Genomic DNA, 19,043 nt, shown 5'->3' on the forward strand with positions numbered 1-19,043 from the left:
CAAAGGATTTCATTTCATTAACTCTATTCTCATTTCTTCTTAGGAGTCTTCTTAGTAGGCTGATAAACTTCGAAAAACAACAACAAAATTCTGACACAGATGGCGCGATGTAGGTTAGGTTAGGTTATGTGGCAGCCTGATGTATCAGGCTCACTTAGACTATTCAGTCCATTGTGATACCACAGTGGTGAACTTCTCTCTTATCACTGAGTGCTGCCCGATTCCATGTTAAGCTCAATGACAAGGGACCTCCTTTTTATAGCCGAGTCCGAACGGCGTTCCACATTCCAGTGAAACCACTTAGAGAAGCTTTGAAACCCTCAGAAATGTCACCAGCATTACTGAGGTGGGATAATCCACCGCTGAAAAACTTTTTGGTGTTCGGTCGTAGCAGGAATCGAACCCACGACCTTGTGTATGCAAGGCGGGCATGCTAACCATTGCACCACGGTGGCTCCCATGGCGCGATGTATGTGCCGGTTCATTAGTTTAGGAGCCATATATGATATGTGTTTTAAATTGATAAACATTTTGCTTGTTGATATAATATTGCCTTTTGAAAGGAATGACGAATGAAAGATGGTTCCATTATTTCACCCCAAAGTCGAATGGACATGGAGGGAGTATGAAACCGACCCATTGTCTACGGCCACTGTGCTTTTTAATTAATTGGCGGTCAAATTTGAAGCTTGATGAGCCTACATAGACGGCGTCGGCATCAACTGCCAACGGCCGCTACTCAGTGGCTTCATTCTCTGCGTATGCTTAATATGTGCTATACAAAAGCGAAAATGTGACAAGTGGCCCTTGGATACAGTTGGACCACATGGCAGTCAGCTACGCTGTTATCAATCACTGATAGGTAGAAATTGAGGCGGATGGTCTTAGTTGTGCCCAAAACTACCCTTGTCTGCTGCGGAAGGTCTCCTTCCTCCGGTGCTATATGCGGTGGTCGAGCTCCAAGAACAGAATTAACCATGTGGCTTCTCACGGCTTCATCTACAGTATCCTCATGTATCCTGTTTAGACCTGTCTAGTATGCTGCCGGTCCTAGAACCTTTCTTTTGGAATGCATTCTAGAAGGTGAAGATCAACCCATACATTCCATTCCTGTGTGTACATATTGCTTTGACATTAGTTGAATTAGTAAATTCAAAAGTTGATTTTAAAGATTACAAAAAGTCAACTTCGAGTTGTTTTAAAGTCGATATGCTAATGTCTATTTTTTACTCATTTTCGCCTATATCAAAATTTAAAGAAGTAGACTTTTCGAATTTTGCAAAAGAAGATTTTTGACTTTTTTTCCTAAAGATGCGTACTAAGTTCGAGTTTAGCCGATAAAACAAAAAAAAACTAAAAAAATTAATAAAGTTATATTTTCTTGTTGAAAATTTTATTTTAACTTGGTGGAGAATGATCCAATGCAACAATTGACGAAGTTTAAATTCTTTAAAATGAATTATTGAAGTAAAGTAAAATGGTCAAATTAACCTAAAAATTCCCAACTTAATACCGACCTTAAATTTAGAATAATTAAAATTTTCGAGTGTTTATACCCTCCACCATAGGATGGTGGGTATATTAACTTTGTCATTTCGTTTGTAACGCATCGAAATATTGCTCTAAGACCCCATAAAGAGGGTCGTGGTGAAATTCTGAGACGATCTAAGCATGTTCGTCCGTCCGTCTGTTGAAATCACGCTAACTTCCGAACGAAACAAGCTATCGACGTGAAACTTGCCGTATGTAGTTTTTATTGATGTAGGTCGGATGGTATTGGAAATGGGCCATATCGGACCACTTTTACGTATAGCCCCCATATAAACCGATCCCCAGATTTGACCTCCAGAGCCTCTTAGAGGAAAAAAATTCATCCGATCCGGTTGAAATTTGGTACGTGGTGTTAGTATGTGGTCTCTAACAACCGTGCAAAAATTGGTCGATATCGGTCTATAATTATATATAGCCCCCATATAAACCGATCCCCAGATTTGACCTCCGGAGCCTCTTAGAGGAGCAAAATTCATCCGATCCGGTTGAACTTTGGTACGTGATGTTAGTATATGGTAGAGGTGTGCACGTGAGTAATATTGTGCTCACGCTCACGCACACTCACGACGGAGAAATCTTATTCACGCACACTCACGCACGATATTTTTTGGTAGGACTCACGGTCACGCACGCTCACAAAAAGAAAATTTATACTCACGCACACTCACGCACGAAAATCTTTTAAATGTCATGACTCACGAAAAATATCGTTACTCACGAAAAACTTCTTGACTCACGGATAATTTTATGAGTGATTTACCTATAGAACCTTCACTGAAAACATGAGTATGGTTAAAATCGAGTGCGTTATAAAACTCTTACCACCTAGGATGTCACTAAAATTATAAATGAATTCAACTCGTAGACATTTTATGTTCGTAAGCGGGATTATTTTCGTGAGCGTGTTTTTCCGAAATTCGTTACTCACGCACACTCACGAAGATATTATTTTCGTGACTCACGATCATGCACGACATTTGGTTGGTTAATCACGTACACTCACGTCGTTTCCGTCAGCGTGACTCACGCGTGAGTCACGATAATTTCGTGTCACGTGCACACCTCTAGTATATGGTCTCTAACAACCATGCAAAAATTGGTCGATGTCGGTCTATAATTATATATAGCTCCCATATAAACCGATCCCCAGATATGACCTCCGGAGCCTCTTAGAGGAGCAAAATTCATCAGATCCGGTTGAACTTTGGTACGTGATGTAGTATATGGTCTCTAAGAACCATGCAAGAATTGGTCCATATCGGTCCATAATTAGATATAGCCCCCATATAAACCGATCCCCAGATTTGACCTCCGGAGCCTCTTAGAGGAGCAAAATTCATCCGATCCGGTTGAACTTTGGTGCGTTATGTTTGCATATGGTCTCTAACAACCATGCAAGAATTGGTCCATATCGGTCCATAATTATATATAGCCCTCATAAAACCGATCCCCAGATTTGACCTCCGGAGCCTCTTGGAGGAGCAAAATTCATTCGATCCGGTTGAAATTTGGTACGTGGTGTAAGTATATGGTATCTAACAACCATGCAAAAATAGGTCCATATCGGTCCATAATTAGATATAGCCCCCATATAAACCGATCCTCAGGTATGACCTTCGGAGCCTCTTGGAGGAGTAAAATTCATCCCATTAGGTTGACATTTGGTACATTGCGCTAGTATATGACCGCTAACAACCATGCACAAATTGGTCCATATCGGTCTATAATTATATATAGCCGATCGCAAATCACACAAAAATTGGTCCATATCGCCAAAAATAATCTACCAAAATTTAATTTCTATAGAAAATTTTGTCAAAATTTTATTACTATAGAAAATTTTTTCAAAATTTTATTTCTATAGGAAATTTTGTCAAACCGAATTATATATGTACGTATTTAATCGGCCTAATATATACTCAGACAGTCAACCTGCAATAAAATCCTTGGACTCTGGGTTCCTTAATTCGAAAACGGCCATAGACTGCCGGAAATCTCTCAACGAGATGGCTGAGCAGTACAATATTCACCTAATATGGGTGCCTGGCCATAGGAACATACCGGGGAACTGCGAAGCAGATGTGTTAGCAAGGCTAGGAACTACCTTACATATTCCAGGGGAACTAGAATCTGTTGGTATGCCTCTGGCTACCTGCAAGCTCTTACTGCGTGAGAAGGCTGTTATGATGGCCAATATTCGATGGGAGAATTGCAAGGGTTGTAACGACACCAAGCAAATATGGCCCCATTTAAACTTAAACCGCACACTAGATATGCTAGTGTTCTCAAGGCGTCAGATAGCACTCCTGATATCTGCTATAACGGGTCGCCGCCTGATAGGCGAATTTGCAAAAACTATAGGTGCGAAGTATAATGACTATTGTATAAGCTGTCATGATGTGGAGGAAAAGGAATCAATTAAACACCTCTTGTGTGAGTGTCCTGCTTTTTGTGTAAGGCGTAAGCGAATTTTAGGAGCATATAGCTGGAAAACGTTAACTTAAGCAGTTTGTTAATGTTTTTGGAGCAATCTGGTTGGTTTCCACAAAAGTAAATAATAGAGAAAGTTCAGTGGTTAGGACTAGAAGTGCCCATATGTAATAGGTACTTTTAGTTAAATGTGGTATCACAATGGACTGAATAGTCTAAGTGAGACTGAAATTTAATCGGGCTGCCACTTTAACCTAACCTAACCTAGGGCTATATAAAAATCTGACTGACAGAAGTATTTTTTTTTTCATATTCATTAGGGACCCCAAATTCCGAGGAATCATAAGAGAATTTAAGGCTGGCAAAAATGCTTGACCTTTTGGCAAAACCAGACTAACCTAACATAAGCGCTCAAGAAGACCAATCGGAAGATCGGTTGAGTGCTACATCGATATGGTGGTGGACAAGATCGTTTTTAGACAAACTCCTTCGGTAGCTTGTAACAAGTATCATGAGCTATCCATAACACAAATATCACGTTTCTTGTTTGATATACATACCAGTATGAGTTTGGTAGCAATTCGTGACAGCTTTCTATTCTTATGTGAATTATACATATTCTCTATTTTCAGATAACACACAAAATTAACTTCTTTTTTGTGTATTAATATAAAATGTAACATTGTTTTTCGTAATTTCTTTTTCAGATTTTTTATTACCTTGGAGATGAGAACAAAATGCAATTCTTCAAAATAAAGCAGGACAAATTTTGTCATCTGCACATTCCAAACCATCAATATTGATAGTCTTTCACGGAAGTAATGATTATATTTCTATTAACAACTTTTTTACAATATGAAACACAAATTTATTTATAACTTTTTTTTTCATGTTATTGAAAATATAATTTTCTAGGTAGTAAGTAGATCTAAACTATACGTTTATGTGGCCAATCATCGAAACTAAAATGTGTCAAATTAATGAGCCAACCGAGTATATTTTGTAATTTTTTATAATTTACAAATGAACCCCACTAAATGTGTTAAATGTTGTTGCTTCCCCCCTAAGGGGAAATATTTATATAGAAATGTAAAATCTATACTAATAATAAAAAAACTCGATTTAAATCTAAAACAAATAAACCAAAAAACTTACTTGTTCTAATGTGTTGTTTCTAATGGTTTGGTGTAAACTATTAAGGTAATCTTAAACTAAGAGTTTATTTTATTTGCTATAGCCTTAAGGCGATTCTCTTTAACCATTTTACGCCATTCAAGCCATTTTTGTATCTCGGGATTGTCTTCATTGCCTCGCTCTTCCAATTGCATATAGTAGGCTTCACGCAAAATTTTGAAGGCTTGTATACTATAATAGGGTTGTTGGGTAACGGGATCGAAATAGCGAGCGGGTAATCTGTTGCGAAAAATTAAAAAAAGTTTATGTATATTTAAATAAAAATATAAGTTATAATCCAAGAAGTTTAATTCATACTTTGTTATTGGACATAGATATGGTGTATTCCTTTGCAATTTCTTTGTTTTGAATATATTGTGAAATACTTTTTCATCCAAATCATTTTCCAACGATATAAATGTTCGTTCACATTTATTTTTGGGGTCATTCGGATCGTTTGGCGCCGTTGAACCCCTTGTTTGTTTACGCACAACTGGCATAGTCAAGGAATGGTAGCGTATCATGGGACCCGTAAATACACGTTTTGTTGGTCGACTTTTCTTTTTCTCCAATTCCATTTTATGGAATTTCTCTGAAAATTTAATGAATCATAAATTATCAATAATTTTTCATAATAGCCTGACATCGAAACAAGTGATTAATTTATAAATAAATATTTGTCGAGCTATCTCCCCCGGCCAGATCTATAATTACTACTGTGAACAAAAACTAATATTACTTTTTTCTCCATAATTTAAAAATTCTATATTAATTGAGGCAAATATATTACTTTACGGAAGGTTCATGCAAACGACAATCAACGACGGTTTCCACTCGTGCCAAAACTAATCTACCAAAATTTGAAACAAATTTTATCAAATTGGAAACAAATTTTTTTGAAAGCAATGTTTCATTATTATTTCAGCATTTGCTGTGCACCAACAAGGGAAAGTTACCACTTTATTTCTAAAGAAACTTTTGTCAAATGTTTCTATAGAGATAACATTTTGTAAATTTCTATAGCGATAAAATATTGACAAAAATTAATTTAGAAATAAAGTGGTATCTCTAGAGATAAAATTTTATATCTATAGAAAATTTTGTCCAAATTTTATCGCTATAGAAAATTTTGTCAAAATTTTATCGCTATAGAAAATTTTGTCAAAATTTTATCACTATAGAAAATTTTGTCAAAATTTTATCTCTATAGCAAATTTTGTCAAAATTTTATCGCTGTAGAAAATTTTGTCAAAACTTTATCGCTATTGAAAATTTCGTCAAAATTTTATCTCTATTGGAAATTTTGTCAAAATTTTATCTCTATAGAAAATTTTGTCAAAATTTCAAATCTTTAGAAAATTTTGTCAAAATTTCATCTCTCTAGAAAATTTTGTCAAAATTTTATCTCTATAGAAAATGTTGTCAAAATTTCATCTCTATAGAAAATTTTGTCAAAATTTTATCTACACATAAAATTTTGTCAAAATTGTATCTCTATAGAAAATTTTGTCAAAAATGTTATCTCTATAGAAAATTTTGTCAAAATTTTATCTCTATAGAAAATTGTCAAAATTTTATCTCTATAGAAAATTTTGTCAAAATTTTATCGCTATAGAAAATTTTGTCAAAATTTTATCGCTATAGAAAATTTTGTCAAAATTTTATCGCTATAGAAAATTTTGTCAAAATTTTATCGCTATAGAAAATTTTGTCAAAATTTTATCTCTATAGAAAATTTTGTCAAAATTTTATCTCTATAGAAAATTTTGTCAAAATTTTATCTCTATAGAAAATTTTGTCAAAAATGTTATCTCTATAGAAAATTTTGTCAAAATTTTATCTCTATATAAAATTTTCTCAAAATTTTATCTCTATAGAAAATTTTCTCAAAATTTTATCTCTATAGAAAATTTTGTCAAAATTTTATCTCTATAGAAAATTTTGTCAAAATTTTATCTCTATAGAAAATTTTGTCAAAATTTTATCTCTATAAAAATTTTGTCTAAATTTTCTCTCTAGAGATAAAATTTTATATCTATAGAAAATTTTGTCCAAACTTTATCGCTATAGAAAATTTTGTCAAAATGTTATCGCTATAGAAAATTTTGTCAAAATGTTATCTCTATAGAAAATATAGTCAAAATTTTATCGCTATAGAAAATTTTGATCTCTATAGAAAATTTTGTCAAAATTTTATCTCTATAGAAAATTTTGTCAAAATTTTATCTCTATAGAAAATTTTGTCAAAATTTTATCTCTATAGAAAATTTTGTCAAAATTTTATCTCTATAGAAAATTTTGTCAAAATTTTATCTCTATAGAAAATTTTGTCAAAAATGTTATCTCTATAGAAAATTTTGTCAAAATTTTATCTCTATATAAAATTTTCTCAAAATTTTATCTCTATAGAAAATTTTCTCAAAATTCTATCTCTATTGAAAATTTTTTCAAAATTTTATCTCTACAGAAAATTTTGTCAAAATTTTATCTCTATAAAAATTTTGTCTAAATTTTCTCTCTAGAGATAAAATTTTATATCTATAGAAAATTTTGTCCAAATTTTATCGCAATAGAAAATTTTGTCAAAATGTTATCGCTATAGAAAATTTTGTCAAAATGTTATTGCTATAGAAAATATTGTCAAAATTTTATCGCTATAGAAAATTTTGTCAAAATTTTATCTCTATAGAAAATTTTGTCAAAATTTTATCGCTATAGAAAAATTTGTCCAAATTTTATCCCTATAGAAAATTTTGTCAAAATTATATCTCTATAGAAAATTTTGTCAAAATTTTATCTCTATAAAAATTTATCCAAATTTTATTGCTATAGAAAATTTTGTCCAAATTTTATCGCTGTAGAAAATTTTGTCCAAATGATATTGCTATAGAAAATTTTGTCTAAATTTTATCGCTATAGAAAATTTTGTCAAATTTTAATTTTTTGTCAAAATTTTATCGCTATAGAAAGTTTTGTCCAAAATTTTTCGCTATAGAAAATTTTGTCCAAATTTTATCTCCATAGAAAATTTTGTCAAAACTTTATCTCTATAAAAATTTTGTCAAAATTTTAACTTTATAGGAAAATTTGTCAAAATTTTATCGCTATAGAAAACTTTGTCAAAATTTTGTCGCTATAGAAAACTTTGTCCAAATTTTATCGCTATAGAAAATTTTGTCAAAAAATTTATCTCTATAGAAAATTTTGTCAAAATTTTATCTCTATAGAAAATTTTCTCAAAATTTTATCGCTATAGAAAATTGTATCCCTATAGAAAATTTTGTCAGAATTTTATCTCAATAGCAAATTTTGTCAAAATTGTATCTCTATAGAAAATTTTGTCAAAAATGTTATCTCTATAGAAAATTTTGTCAAAATTTTATCTCTATAGAAAATTTTGTCAAAATTTTATAGAAAATTTTGTCAAAATTTTATCTCTATAGAAAATTTTGTCAAAATTTTATAGAAAATTTTGCCAAAATTTTATCTCTATAGAAAATTTTGTCAAAATTTTAGCTCTATAGAAAATTTTGTCAAAATTTTATCTCTATAGAAAATTTTGTCAAAAATGTTATCTCTATAGAAAATTTTGTCAAAAATGTTATCTTTATAAAAAATTTTGTCAAAAATGTTATCTTTATAGAAAATTTTTTCAAAATTTTATCTCTATAGAAAATTTTGTCAAAATTTTATCTATATAGAAAATTTTGTCAAAATTTTATCTATATAGAAAATTTTGTCAAAATTTTATCTCTATAGAAAATTTTGTCAAAATTTTATCTCTATAGAAAATTTTGTCAAAATTTTATCTCTATAGAAAATTTTGTCAAAATTTTATCTCTATAGAAAATTTTGTCAAAATTTTATCTCTATAGAAAATTTTGTCAAAATTTTATCTCTATAAAAATTTTGTAAAAATTTTATCTCTATAAAAATTTTGTCAAAATTTTATCTCTATAGAAAAATTTGTCTAAATTTTATCTCTATAGAAAATTTTGTCAAAATTTTATCTCTATAGAAAATTTTGTCAAAATTTTATCTCTATAGAAAATTTTGTCAAAATTTTATCTCTATAGAAAATTTTGTCAAAATTTTATCTCTATAGAAAATTTTGTCAAAGTTTTGTCTCTATAGAAAATTTTGTCAAAATTTTATCTCTATAGAAAATTTTGTCAAAATATTATCTCTATAGAAAATTTTATCAAAATTTTATCTCTATAGAAAATTTTGTCAAAATTTTATCTCTATAGAAAATTTTGTCAAAATTTTATCTCAATAGAAAATTTTGTCAAAATTGTATCTCGATAGAAAATTTTGTCAAAATTGTATCTCGATAGAAAATTTTGTCATGTCAATAAGTTTTAAAAAGTAACGAAAAAGAAACGTGAAAGTTTTTGAATTTAATATGTAAACCATGAACTTATTACCTCTTTCTGGTTTTGAAAGCTCTCGGATTTTTAATATTCTAAAAATTGTTTGGTCTTGTACTTTCACCAACTACTCACCCAAAGATTTAATATTTTCTTCCTCTGTAATTTTTGCTTCTTCAAGCAATTCTTCCTGTGTTGGCATATATTCCTCTACACGTACAACTTTCTTCTTTTTCTTTCGTGCGTCATCCATTTCCTTCAGACGAATCTTGGTGGCTTGTGTCTTTATGGCCGTTGAGGCACGTATTGACTTTCGGCCTGAGTCAAGTACTGTAAACTTCGGACGTGTTCTGCGCCTTGAAACTTTTGGCGTTCTTTTCTTAGCCGGTCCCGCCGTTGTTTTCTCATCTTTCTTTGCGGGTTTTGGTTCCTACAAATAAATCCAATCGCCTTTATTTCCCAAATCATTAGATATGTTTCTGTTATCTTACCTTGTAAGCTTTAGTATTTATGCCGGCACGCTTACGTTTCTTGCCATCTTCTTCGTCGTGATCCGAAATAGGTTCATCATTCTCATCAATACTGAAGTCGGAGTCAACTACATCATCTTCCTCATCCTTCTGCCTTCAAGTATCAAAATGTAAAAATGTCCTCGAAATGAGGTATTTGTTGATAGTGGCACTTACTCATATTCTTTATCTTCCTCCTCCTCTTGGAAGCCACCGTAAGATGTTTTATAGAATTCATCTTCCTCAACATCGTTCAGTAGTTTGGAGTACCTATTGCCGGCATTTGATCGACGTGAACGTGAAGCTGCCATTCAAAACCAACCAATTAGTTGTTAGCAGAAACAGTTAATATATTTTGATTTTGATAATATTTTTACTCTTCGATTGCAATTCTACGCCAAAAATTGTCCTGTTATACCAAACAACTGCCAAAGTCTGTTGCAAATGTGATCAATAACGGCGTTACCAAATAAAACCAAATTTGTAGTGGGCTTCGTATTATTCTATTGCTGACATTTTCAAACTACCCCAATACACACAAGGATGAACATTTTCATATGCAACACATCCTCAAAATAAATTAAAACAGGTTTTTCGTCTTATGTCTTTTCTTAGCAAAACCTAACATGGAGGAAAACATAAAATCAATAAAATTATCTCCTTTAAAATAACAACCTGAAATTGTTTGATTTTCACCTGTTAAAGTTAGTTATGTTCTTAACGCAGACAATGGAACATAACGAACAGATTTATCCCTGGCAACATTTTTTGAATTTGGGGGCGCTTCTGAGAATCCCCACTACGTCGAAAACAATCATATACGACATCAAAAACTCGTCGGAAAAGCGCCGTCACTATTGAGAAGTTGTACCACGCCAAGTTACTACGAAAAAGTTTCTCATCAGTGCAATTATTAGGTGCCTATTTAGATCAATTTCGAAGGACGCCAATAAGAACCCCTGCAAACTATCAGAAAAAGTGCATTTTAAGGTAATTGTAGAAGAATCATTGTGGTCAAGTAAAACACGATTGTGTAGATGTTTATTGATTTGATTAAACATTTATAATTTCTTATAAATATAACATTTTTCGGTTTATCTCATCACATTTAACATAATTGTTTGCATTAATAAAAGAATGATGTTGAGTTTTAAGTAGCAAGTTACATATTGCAGCGTCTATCAGCCAGTTTGTTTATTTTCGATGGAGATAGCGTGCCTGGAAAAATATTTGAAAAACGATCACTTTATTCTATTTGGAAAGTCGAAAATTGTTCACCATATACCTTTCACAATTTTGAGCGTAATATATATGTTTTCAGAACTTTATTTTCGTTTTTATTTAAATAAAATATAACAAGCTGGTTGCGCTTGGCGTTTCACAAAAAATAAAATGGCTCTTCTTACAGTAGTGATAGCAAAATACTTTCATGTACATTTTGTCCTTTTTGATATGCTTCCCCCATCACAGTTCGCGATGGTTGTGGTGACATTTACGAGTCTGTGGTAGCGATGAGGATGAAATGGAACTTTGAAATGCTGGCAGGGTATGAATGACGGGTCAAAACCAGGGCTGTGAGTCGGAGTCTGAAGATTTTTCTGGAGTCGGAGACAATTTTGTGATATAGCACCAACATATAAACCCAACTTCCGATTTGTTTTAAGAAATTTTTCCCATTCTAAAATTTTCACAAGATTTGTCAGAAATTTCGAATTATTTGAGATTCATAAATAAATGCAGAAATTTCCCAGATTTTGAGATGGCACTAAATAATTACTTGAGAAATCTCGTTATACACCCGATGTCCTTGGAAGCTGTAATTTTAAATTAAACCTCTGCCAACGTGCCATCTTAAGGCCGGTACTATGTTCATTCTTGCGAAAATTTTTTATAGAAAACATTATTTCGCACATAGAAAGCGGTGTTTATTTAGGTAACTTGGAGCGCTATTTTACAAGGAGCGATATTGAATTAAGTTGGTGGTTGCTGCTTGTTATTACAAAATAAACATTTTATTTTCCTTGGGCAATTAATCTGCTACTCCATTGATTCTTTGTATAGTTTCGGAACAAAAATATAATCCGTGTTTGTGTTATAAACCCACACAAATAGTTTTAATAAATAAATTATTTCTTAATTCACATTGCAAATGGCGCCATGCTATAAACGTCAGTTTTTCAACTCGAAAAAACAAAGTACCACAAATAGAAAAATTTCGCTAGTTTTTCGCATTTTTTGGTTTTGTATGGAGTTTCAACGCGAAAACCGAACAGAGTACCGGCCTTAATGGATGGAAATGATCCAAGGTATTGATTGCAAATAATGCTATATTTCTAAATTAAACAATTAAAAAAAGTAACCATGAAAACAAACTGGTTTTCAGCTTGAAAACTGAACATAGTACTCAGCTTATGAAGTAAAATGGTGAAACATCGATTTATAAATGGTCTATCAGTTATGGACATTATAATGTCACATTATAATGTCCATAACTGATAGACCATTTATAAATCGATGTTTCACCATTTTACTTCATAAGCTGAGTACTATGTTCAGTTTTCAAGCTGAAAACCAGTTTGTTTTCATGGTTACTTTTTTTAATTATTTAATTTAGAAATATAGCATTATTTGCAATCAATACCTTGGATCATTTCCATCCATTAAGGCCGGTACTCTGTTCGGTTTTCGCGTTGAAACTCCATACAAAACCAAAAAATGCGAAAAAGTTGCGAAATTTTTTCCATTTGTGATACTTTGTTTTTTCGTGTTGAAAAACTGACGTTTATAGCACGGCGCCATTTGCAATGTGAATTAAGAAATAATTTATTTATTAAAAACTATTTGTGCGGGTTTATAAATCAAACACGGACCATACTTTTGTTCCGAAACTATACAAAGGATCAAAGGAATAGCAGATCAATTGCCCAAGGAAAAATAAAATGTTATTTTGTAAAAACAAGCAACACCACCAACTTAATCCAATATCGCTCCCTGTAAAATAGCGCTCCAAGCTACCTAAAAAAACGCCGCTTTCTATGTGCGAAATAATGGTTTCCATACAAATTTTTCGCAAGAATGAACATAGTACCGGCCTTTAATTGGCAAGTCTTGATCAAAATATAATCGTCTTCATAAATATAATGGTACTTTCACTTTCGTGTTTTGGTGAAAAAACCGAACATAGTACTCAACTATACAAAAAAATCCAATATTTTAAAAGTACGGGCAGTTATATACAGAGTTCTCACCAAGCACGTTTTGGGGTTTCAAATGTTTTCTCTTTATAAGCATTCCAAAGCGAGTCGTTTTCCCCATACAAAAATCAAGTTCAAAACTATAAGTTTTACTCAAAATCAACCCAATTTTAGAATGCGAAATAAATATCGCGACCGCGCCTTTCCAGCATTTCAAAGTTCTATTTCATTCCCATCGCTACCACAGACTCGTGACACTACAACAATCGGCTACTGTGTTGGGGAAGCGTATCAAACAGTACGAAATGTACATGAAAGTATTTTGCCATAACTATTCCCAATAAACACAAACGTTTGAAAAATACTAAAATTCAATAATTTTTCAAACATTTTTTCAAAGGATTAGGGTAATATTCAAGTTGAGAAATTGTTGAGAAAATCGCGTTCTCAACAAAAAACAGACATTACCCTCAACAGTAAAATTCAACACAATAGCAATAATTTCTCAATTGTAATCCTCAAATTGAAATTCATCGCTACTCAATAATTTCTCAAACAGTTTTCAATGTGAGAAAAATAAAAAACTAGCATTGTTGCGAATACTTTCAAACCACAATTTGTATGAAAGTCAATCCTAGTTCCAACTGAAAGTCAATACTAAATTTCTAGGGATTTTGTAAATTTTATTATTTTTTCGTTAACAAATATAATAATCTTAAAAATAACATTAATAATATATGAAAATAATAATATTATACCAATCAAAATGTAAATATCTTATTAAACGTATTAATAAATAAAACTATGAATACAACTTTAAATATCTTAAACATTTTTACATGTATAATTCCATTTCCTCCATAATGTTGGTGTCATTAATATGCTGGCAATTTGAAATATTTACTATCGAGGAACTTGCTGGCTTGTGTGTTAGAATAGATTCCAGCAAGAGGAAATCACAAAATATCAAACTGATGACGGGATGTAAATTGATGTAATGCACATTTTCATCCAGAAGTTCTTGATATAGGAATTGTTGCACTTTGTTTTGATTGGTTGCACTTTGTAAGTTTTCTGAAAACTTTTCTTTGTTGTTTCCTTCATCGGTTTTTCATCGGCCAACATCTTCCAAGAATATACCATTCAATGATTTTAGTTTTCTGCAAAACAATCGAGTTTTGTGATTTCCATTATGTTTTCATTTTACTTTTTATTTTGACTTACCAATTTGTATTTCTTCCAACTGACCACGTACTTCGTGATTTCCTCAAGAACGTTGGTGTTACAAAATTGTTGTTATTAAAATACTGGCAATTTTCAGGAACTTGATGACCAGATAATTGGAATAAATTTCCAGCAATTTCAATTCACAAAATAACAAATTAAACCGATGATGCACATTTTCATCCAGAAGTTCTTGATATAGGAATTGTTGCACTTTGTTTTAGTTGGTTGCACTTTGTAAGTTTTCTGAAAACTTTTCTTTGTTGTTTCCTTCATCGGGTTTTCATCGGCCAACATCTTCCAAGAATATACCATTCAATGATTTTAGTTTTCTGCAAAACAATCGAGTTTTGTGATTTCCATTATGTTTTCATTTCACTTTTTATTTTGACTTACCAATTTGTATTTCTTCCAACTGACCAGGTACTTCGTGATTTCCTCAAGAACGTTGGTATTACAAAATTGTTGTTATTAAAATACTGGCAATTTTCAGGAACTTGATGGCCAGATAATTGGAATAAATTTCCAGCAATTTCAATTCACAAAATAACAAATTAAACCGATGATGCGATATAAATTAAACTATCGATGTGATGCGAATTATCATCCAGTAGTTGTTGATATGGAAAAGCATAAATACCAAGTTTTTTTGGTTGCACTTTGATTTATGGAAACTTTCTCTTCTCGATAAGCCACTACCATTTTTCATCGGCCAGCCTCTTAATGTGTCCAAGAATCAGCATCCAAATATTTTAGTTGTCTGCAAAGAGATTTGAGTTTAGTGACTTCCTTCAAGTTTTCATTTCGTGTTTTAGTTTTACTTACCAATTATTATAAGCAATTTCAATTGATTATTAAAAAATTTCCACATTTTTGTATTTCTTCCACGAACTTTGTTGTCCAAAGTAGTATTGAAAACCATGTGGTTTTTTCGTTGCATTTCAGGGTAGTGTTTTGTCAAAGTTTTCTCCAATTATCTTCAACACATTTTCAAAGTTTTCGTCAACATTTTGCCAAATTGGTTGTAATTCGCAAACAATTTGAAGATGAATTGAAGATGAGCTTTTTCAAGTCAAGTTGAATTTATGTTGAAAATGATATTTACCCTCAAACTGAAGAGGTGTTGCATTTGAAAAACGCTCATCCTGTGTTTATTGGGTTGTTACAATAACCATTTTATTTACATAGAAACAGCTGTTTTTTGGTTATAAATACAGTTTTTTGTGTCCATTTGAGTCGATCGATAGAGTTCTTTCGACGTACAGAAAAAAGATGTTCGATTATTTTCGGAAATCCCGAAAATCCCGGGGATTCGGGATAAATCCCGGGATGAATCTATTGAGAAGACACTACCTAATAACTTTTCGTAGTTTCCTGCCGTAGGGGATATTAATTGAAATTCATACTAATAATACAATTTGGCAACCTCGAGCTTTTTTGACAACTGACGTCAACCCTATCGTGTGTTCAAACAATCTCTTGGGCATGTAGAAACTTATATATTTTTTTAGTATTTTCATTAAAATGTGTCTTACTAGACTTGGAACATAAATAATAATGTTCAATATTAAATTTCATATTATATCAGTCGCCGCGTAAATGTGGCAAACTGTGATGAGACAATTTGTGAACAATAGTGAAAACTTCAATTTTGCATCATATTAATGATCATGAACAAAATAACAACGGCATCGAAATAAATCCTATAATATATATACTTGCGATTTATTTGGTATCTAATCAAGGGCTACTAACAAAAATTTTTCACAACCATTGAAGAAGTGGCACATTTGAGACTAGTGACAAAATGAGTTCATATCAGGTGAGTACTTAGGTGTGCCGGTTAAGTGTATATGTATATAAAAAATATCAGCCATATGCTAAATGAATACATTTGTATATTAATAGATCTGTTCTATTTTGTTTTGTTAAATATGAAGTTATTGATTTAATCTATTATGTTGCCGAGACCGATCGATTTCGGTTAAATGACCGGTTTTGTTATTTATCGTTCACATATTGGTAGCAATGGCTCGTTCCCAGATAACATTTTCAAGTTAGCCTGATATCGCAACAAAGAAATTTATGTCCAAATTAATCTGCATTCTATTTTTAATAATTATTGTACAATAATGAAAGAACCAAATAAAGTTTATATTCCTGCACTCTTAAAAGCTACTAAATACAATCAGCAAATATTTTGTCAGCTTGTAAAGCCTTATTTTGAGATATATTAAACATTTTTGGACAAATACAAGTCATATTCTAAATACTTCAGCTTGTGTCCACATCAAGGAAATTTGCAAGAAGAATGGGATGCTTCCAGAGTGATCTGGTTGTGAGTCCAGTAAGTTTGGCAGGGCAAGCGAAGAGGTGACGAGAGTCATGTGGCCCTTGGTTATAGGTGGGACACACGCCAGCTACGCTGCTATCAAACACAGATAGGTAGGAATTGGGGCGGTTGTACTTGCCTGATCTTAGTTGGGCCAAAAGTATCCTGGTCTGCCGCGGGCGGTTCCTTTCCTCCGGTACTATGGGCGGTGGTCGAGCTGCGGGAATAGGATTAACTTTGTAGCTTTTCACCGCTTCAGCTACAGTATCCTCATGAATCCTATTCAGATCTGTCTGGTATGCTGCCTGATCTAGATGCTCTCCTTTTGTAACGCTGGATCTCTTGGAGCAACCCAGGAGGTATTGCTTAAACAACATGTATAGTTGTGTCTATGCAATCCCACGGCGACGGGTTCTATGCGAGGCTCCCCCATCCGATAAAAAATTATCGCCACTGAATTGAATGAAAAATCCAAGGTTTTCGCCATGAAAACGCACTAACTTGCATTTTGCTTTCGTCAAATCGATCGAGTTAGGTTACGAACTAAGGTTCCACTTCCAACGTATACTCCTAATTGTATTTTTGTCTCTAAATATAAAAAGTAACGCGTATACAGAAAAAAATATCACCAAAATATTCCCAATTGAAAAGTTGATTGAAGTTGAAAACTTTTTCAATTAAAAAATTAATTGATACTATTAACCTTTTAATCAAACTAGAAACATTAAGTCAATTAAGTTAATAATTAAGAGTTTTTAAATTCTCAATTAAAAATTTAATTAATACAATTAACTTTTTAATCAAACTCGGAAGAGTATAACAGTTAAAAAATTATGGATGTATATATATATATTTTTTTTTGAAACTTTGAATTTTGGAATCAAACTAAAAAGGACTAAAAATAGTTATAGAAAGTGATTGAAATATAGTATAGCGATTAAAAATAGTTTCGTTTTTTTTTTGAAAAATTATTTGAATTTTGCAATCAACGTCAATTAAGAATTTAATTGAATCAATTAAAAAATTAATTGAAATTTGCAAATGAAATCAATTAATTTTTTAATTAAGTATTTTTTTTGGATGCTCAATTAAAACTGTGATTGATACTATCATTTTCGTGACGGAAGACATTTCAATTAAAATATTAATTGGATCAATTAATTTTGTGATTGAATCTAATAAAAAATGTTTTGTGTGTAGTAGACTAACATATAACCTGTCACCCCCACTTTTTGACAAAAAAAAAAAAACCAAATTGTTTTAGATCATTTTTTATTATGGCATGTTTTCCTCTTTTTTTGCAGTGTTCCACAGTTCGGCTACTACGATGCTTTTGCGGATGCCAAGAAATGACCGTAGAAGAAGTTGAACGCATCTACTATCTTACAGCACAAGCAACACTCATCGATCGTACTGCAGTAAGACTATTTAAAAGCTACCTCGAACAGAATCGTCATGGTGACAAATCCAAAGCTGAACAATACCTCGAAGTTTACGAGCTATGTGGCACATATATGAGACCGCACGTGAACGTTTTAACCTTAGACGAATTAGATGAACTCGTTGATTTGGGTCTCCCGAGAGACTTGGAAATAGAGCTACATGATCAAATTGTAACAGGCGATGATGATAGAATAACACGATGCCTATTTCGTATTCAAGGGACACTACGAAACGAAATTGAATTAAGTGATGAATATAAAAGATTTAAAGAAGCTATTGCAAACAAACTAAGGCAGCAATAGAGAGAAAATGTTTTTTTCTTTTGCAATTTCTGGGAGCAGCTCAGGAAATGTTACCATAAGTGCTTTCACAACGAACCCAAAGGACACTAATAATTTCAAAAGTTCATTGTAGTAGTTACGGCCTGTCTCTTTTGGGCTTTCAAACATCACAATTATGCATAGACACACACACACACACATATACGAGCTTTCATTACATGTACTACTCTCCTATATACGTATTTATATCAATAAGTATTTGGTTTTCCTTTATGATAAAGTTCACGAATGTCCCTCCAACTATATTTTATGTACGTAAATTACGTTTTTTACTTTATCGTTTAAAAATTCCTTTTAGTTTGCAAACTATAGTTACTTAATTAGAACGCTTTTATTTATTATTTTATTTGTTCTTCCGGCAAGAACAACTCTATATACAAATGTAATTTTATTATAGATATTAAATACATTTTTGTACATTTGTACAGTACCAAATCCAGAATACTTAATAAATCAACGAATGCAAATATATAGAA

General features: G+C 31.9%; 3 protein-coding genes and 1 long non-coding RNA gene across 4 annotated transcripts in view; 2 read left to right on the forward strand and 2 right to left on the reverse strand.

Annotated features, from left to right (window-relative positions):
• Positions 1–5,135, forward strand: part of unc80 (unc80, NALCN channel complex subunit) — a 93,454-nt gene extending 88,319 nt beyond the window's left edge. The window contains exon 34 of the mRNA XM_075292292.1: positions 4,689–5,135. The gene's annotated coding sequence lies outside the window, so the exon portion shown is untranslated. The remainder of the gene's footprint in view (positions 1–4,688) is intronic.
• YL-1 (Vacuolar protein sorting-associated protein YL-1) lies at positions 4,954–10,472 on the reverse strand. The gene is made up of 5 exons (XM_075292291.1): positions 10,211–10,472; positions 10,016–10,148; positions 9,660–9,954; positions 5,473–5,746; positions 4,954–5,394 (listed from the first exon to the last, which is right to left on the reverse strand). The coding sequence occupies exons 1-5, from the start codon at positions 10,342–10,344 to the stop codon at positions 5,193–5,195; spliced, it is 1,038 nt and encodes a 345-aa protein (XP_075148406.1). The 5' UTR covers positions 10,345–10,472; the 3' UTR covers positions 4,954–5,192.
• A 3,417-nt stretch (positions 10,473–13,889) lies between these two features.
• Positions 13,890–15,614, reverse strand: LOC142242947 (uncharacterized). The gene is made up of 4 exons (XR_012724266.1): positions 15,277–15,614; positions 14,848–15,211; positions 14,452–14,783; positions 13,890–14,387 (listed from the first exon to the last, which is right to left on the reverse strand). It is a non-coding gene; the product is annotated as an uncharacterized LOC142242947 (long non-coding RNA).
• Positions 15,615–15,882: 268 nt separating this feature from the next.
• Positions 15,883–19,043, forward strand: LOC142222264 (uncharacterized). The gene is made up of 2 exons (XM_075292295.1): positions 15,883–16,273; positions 18,088–19,043. Exons 1-2 carry the CDS (start codon positions 16,259–16,261, stop codon positions 18,526–18,528), a joined length of 456 nt encoding a protein of 151 aa, XP_075148410.1. The 5' UTR covers positions 15,883–16,258; the 3' UTR covers positions 18,529–19,043.

Source organism: Haematobia irritans, chromosome 1 (genome assembly GCF_050003625.1).
Source record: "Haematobia irritans isolate KBUSLIRL chromosome 1, ASM5000362v1, whole genome shotgun sequence".
Taxonomy (NCBI): domain Eukaryota; kingdom Metazoa; phylum Arthropoda; class Insecta; order Diptera; family Muscidae; genus Haematobia; species Haematobia irritans.

What these genes read in the sequence shown, in the direction of transcription:
- YL-1 (XM_075292291.1), bottom strand. Translation starts at nt 10,344, where the DNA reads ATGGCAGCTTCACGTTCACGTCGATCAAATGCCGGCAATAGGTACTCC. An exon ending in TAAATACTAAAGCTTACAAG is followed by an intron (nt 9,955 to 10,015) that starts GTAAGATAACAG and finishes ATTTATTTGTAG; the next exon opens with GAACCAAAACCCGCAAAGAA. An exon ending in TATCTATGTCCAATAACAAA is followed by an intron (nt 5,395 to 5,472) that starts GTATGAATTAAA and finishes TTTTCGCAACAG; the next exon opens with ATTACCCGCTCGCTATTTCG.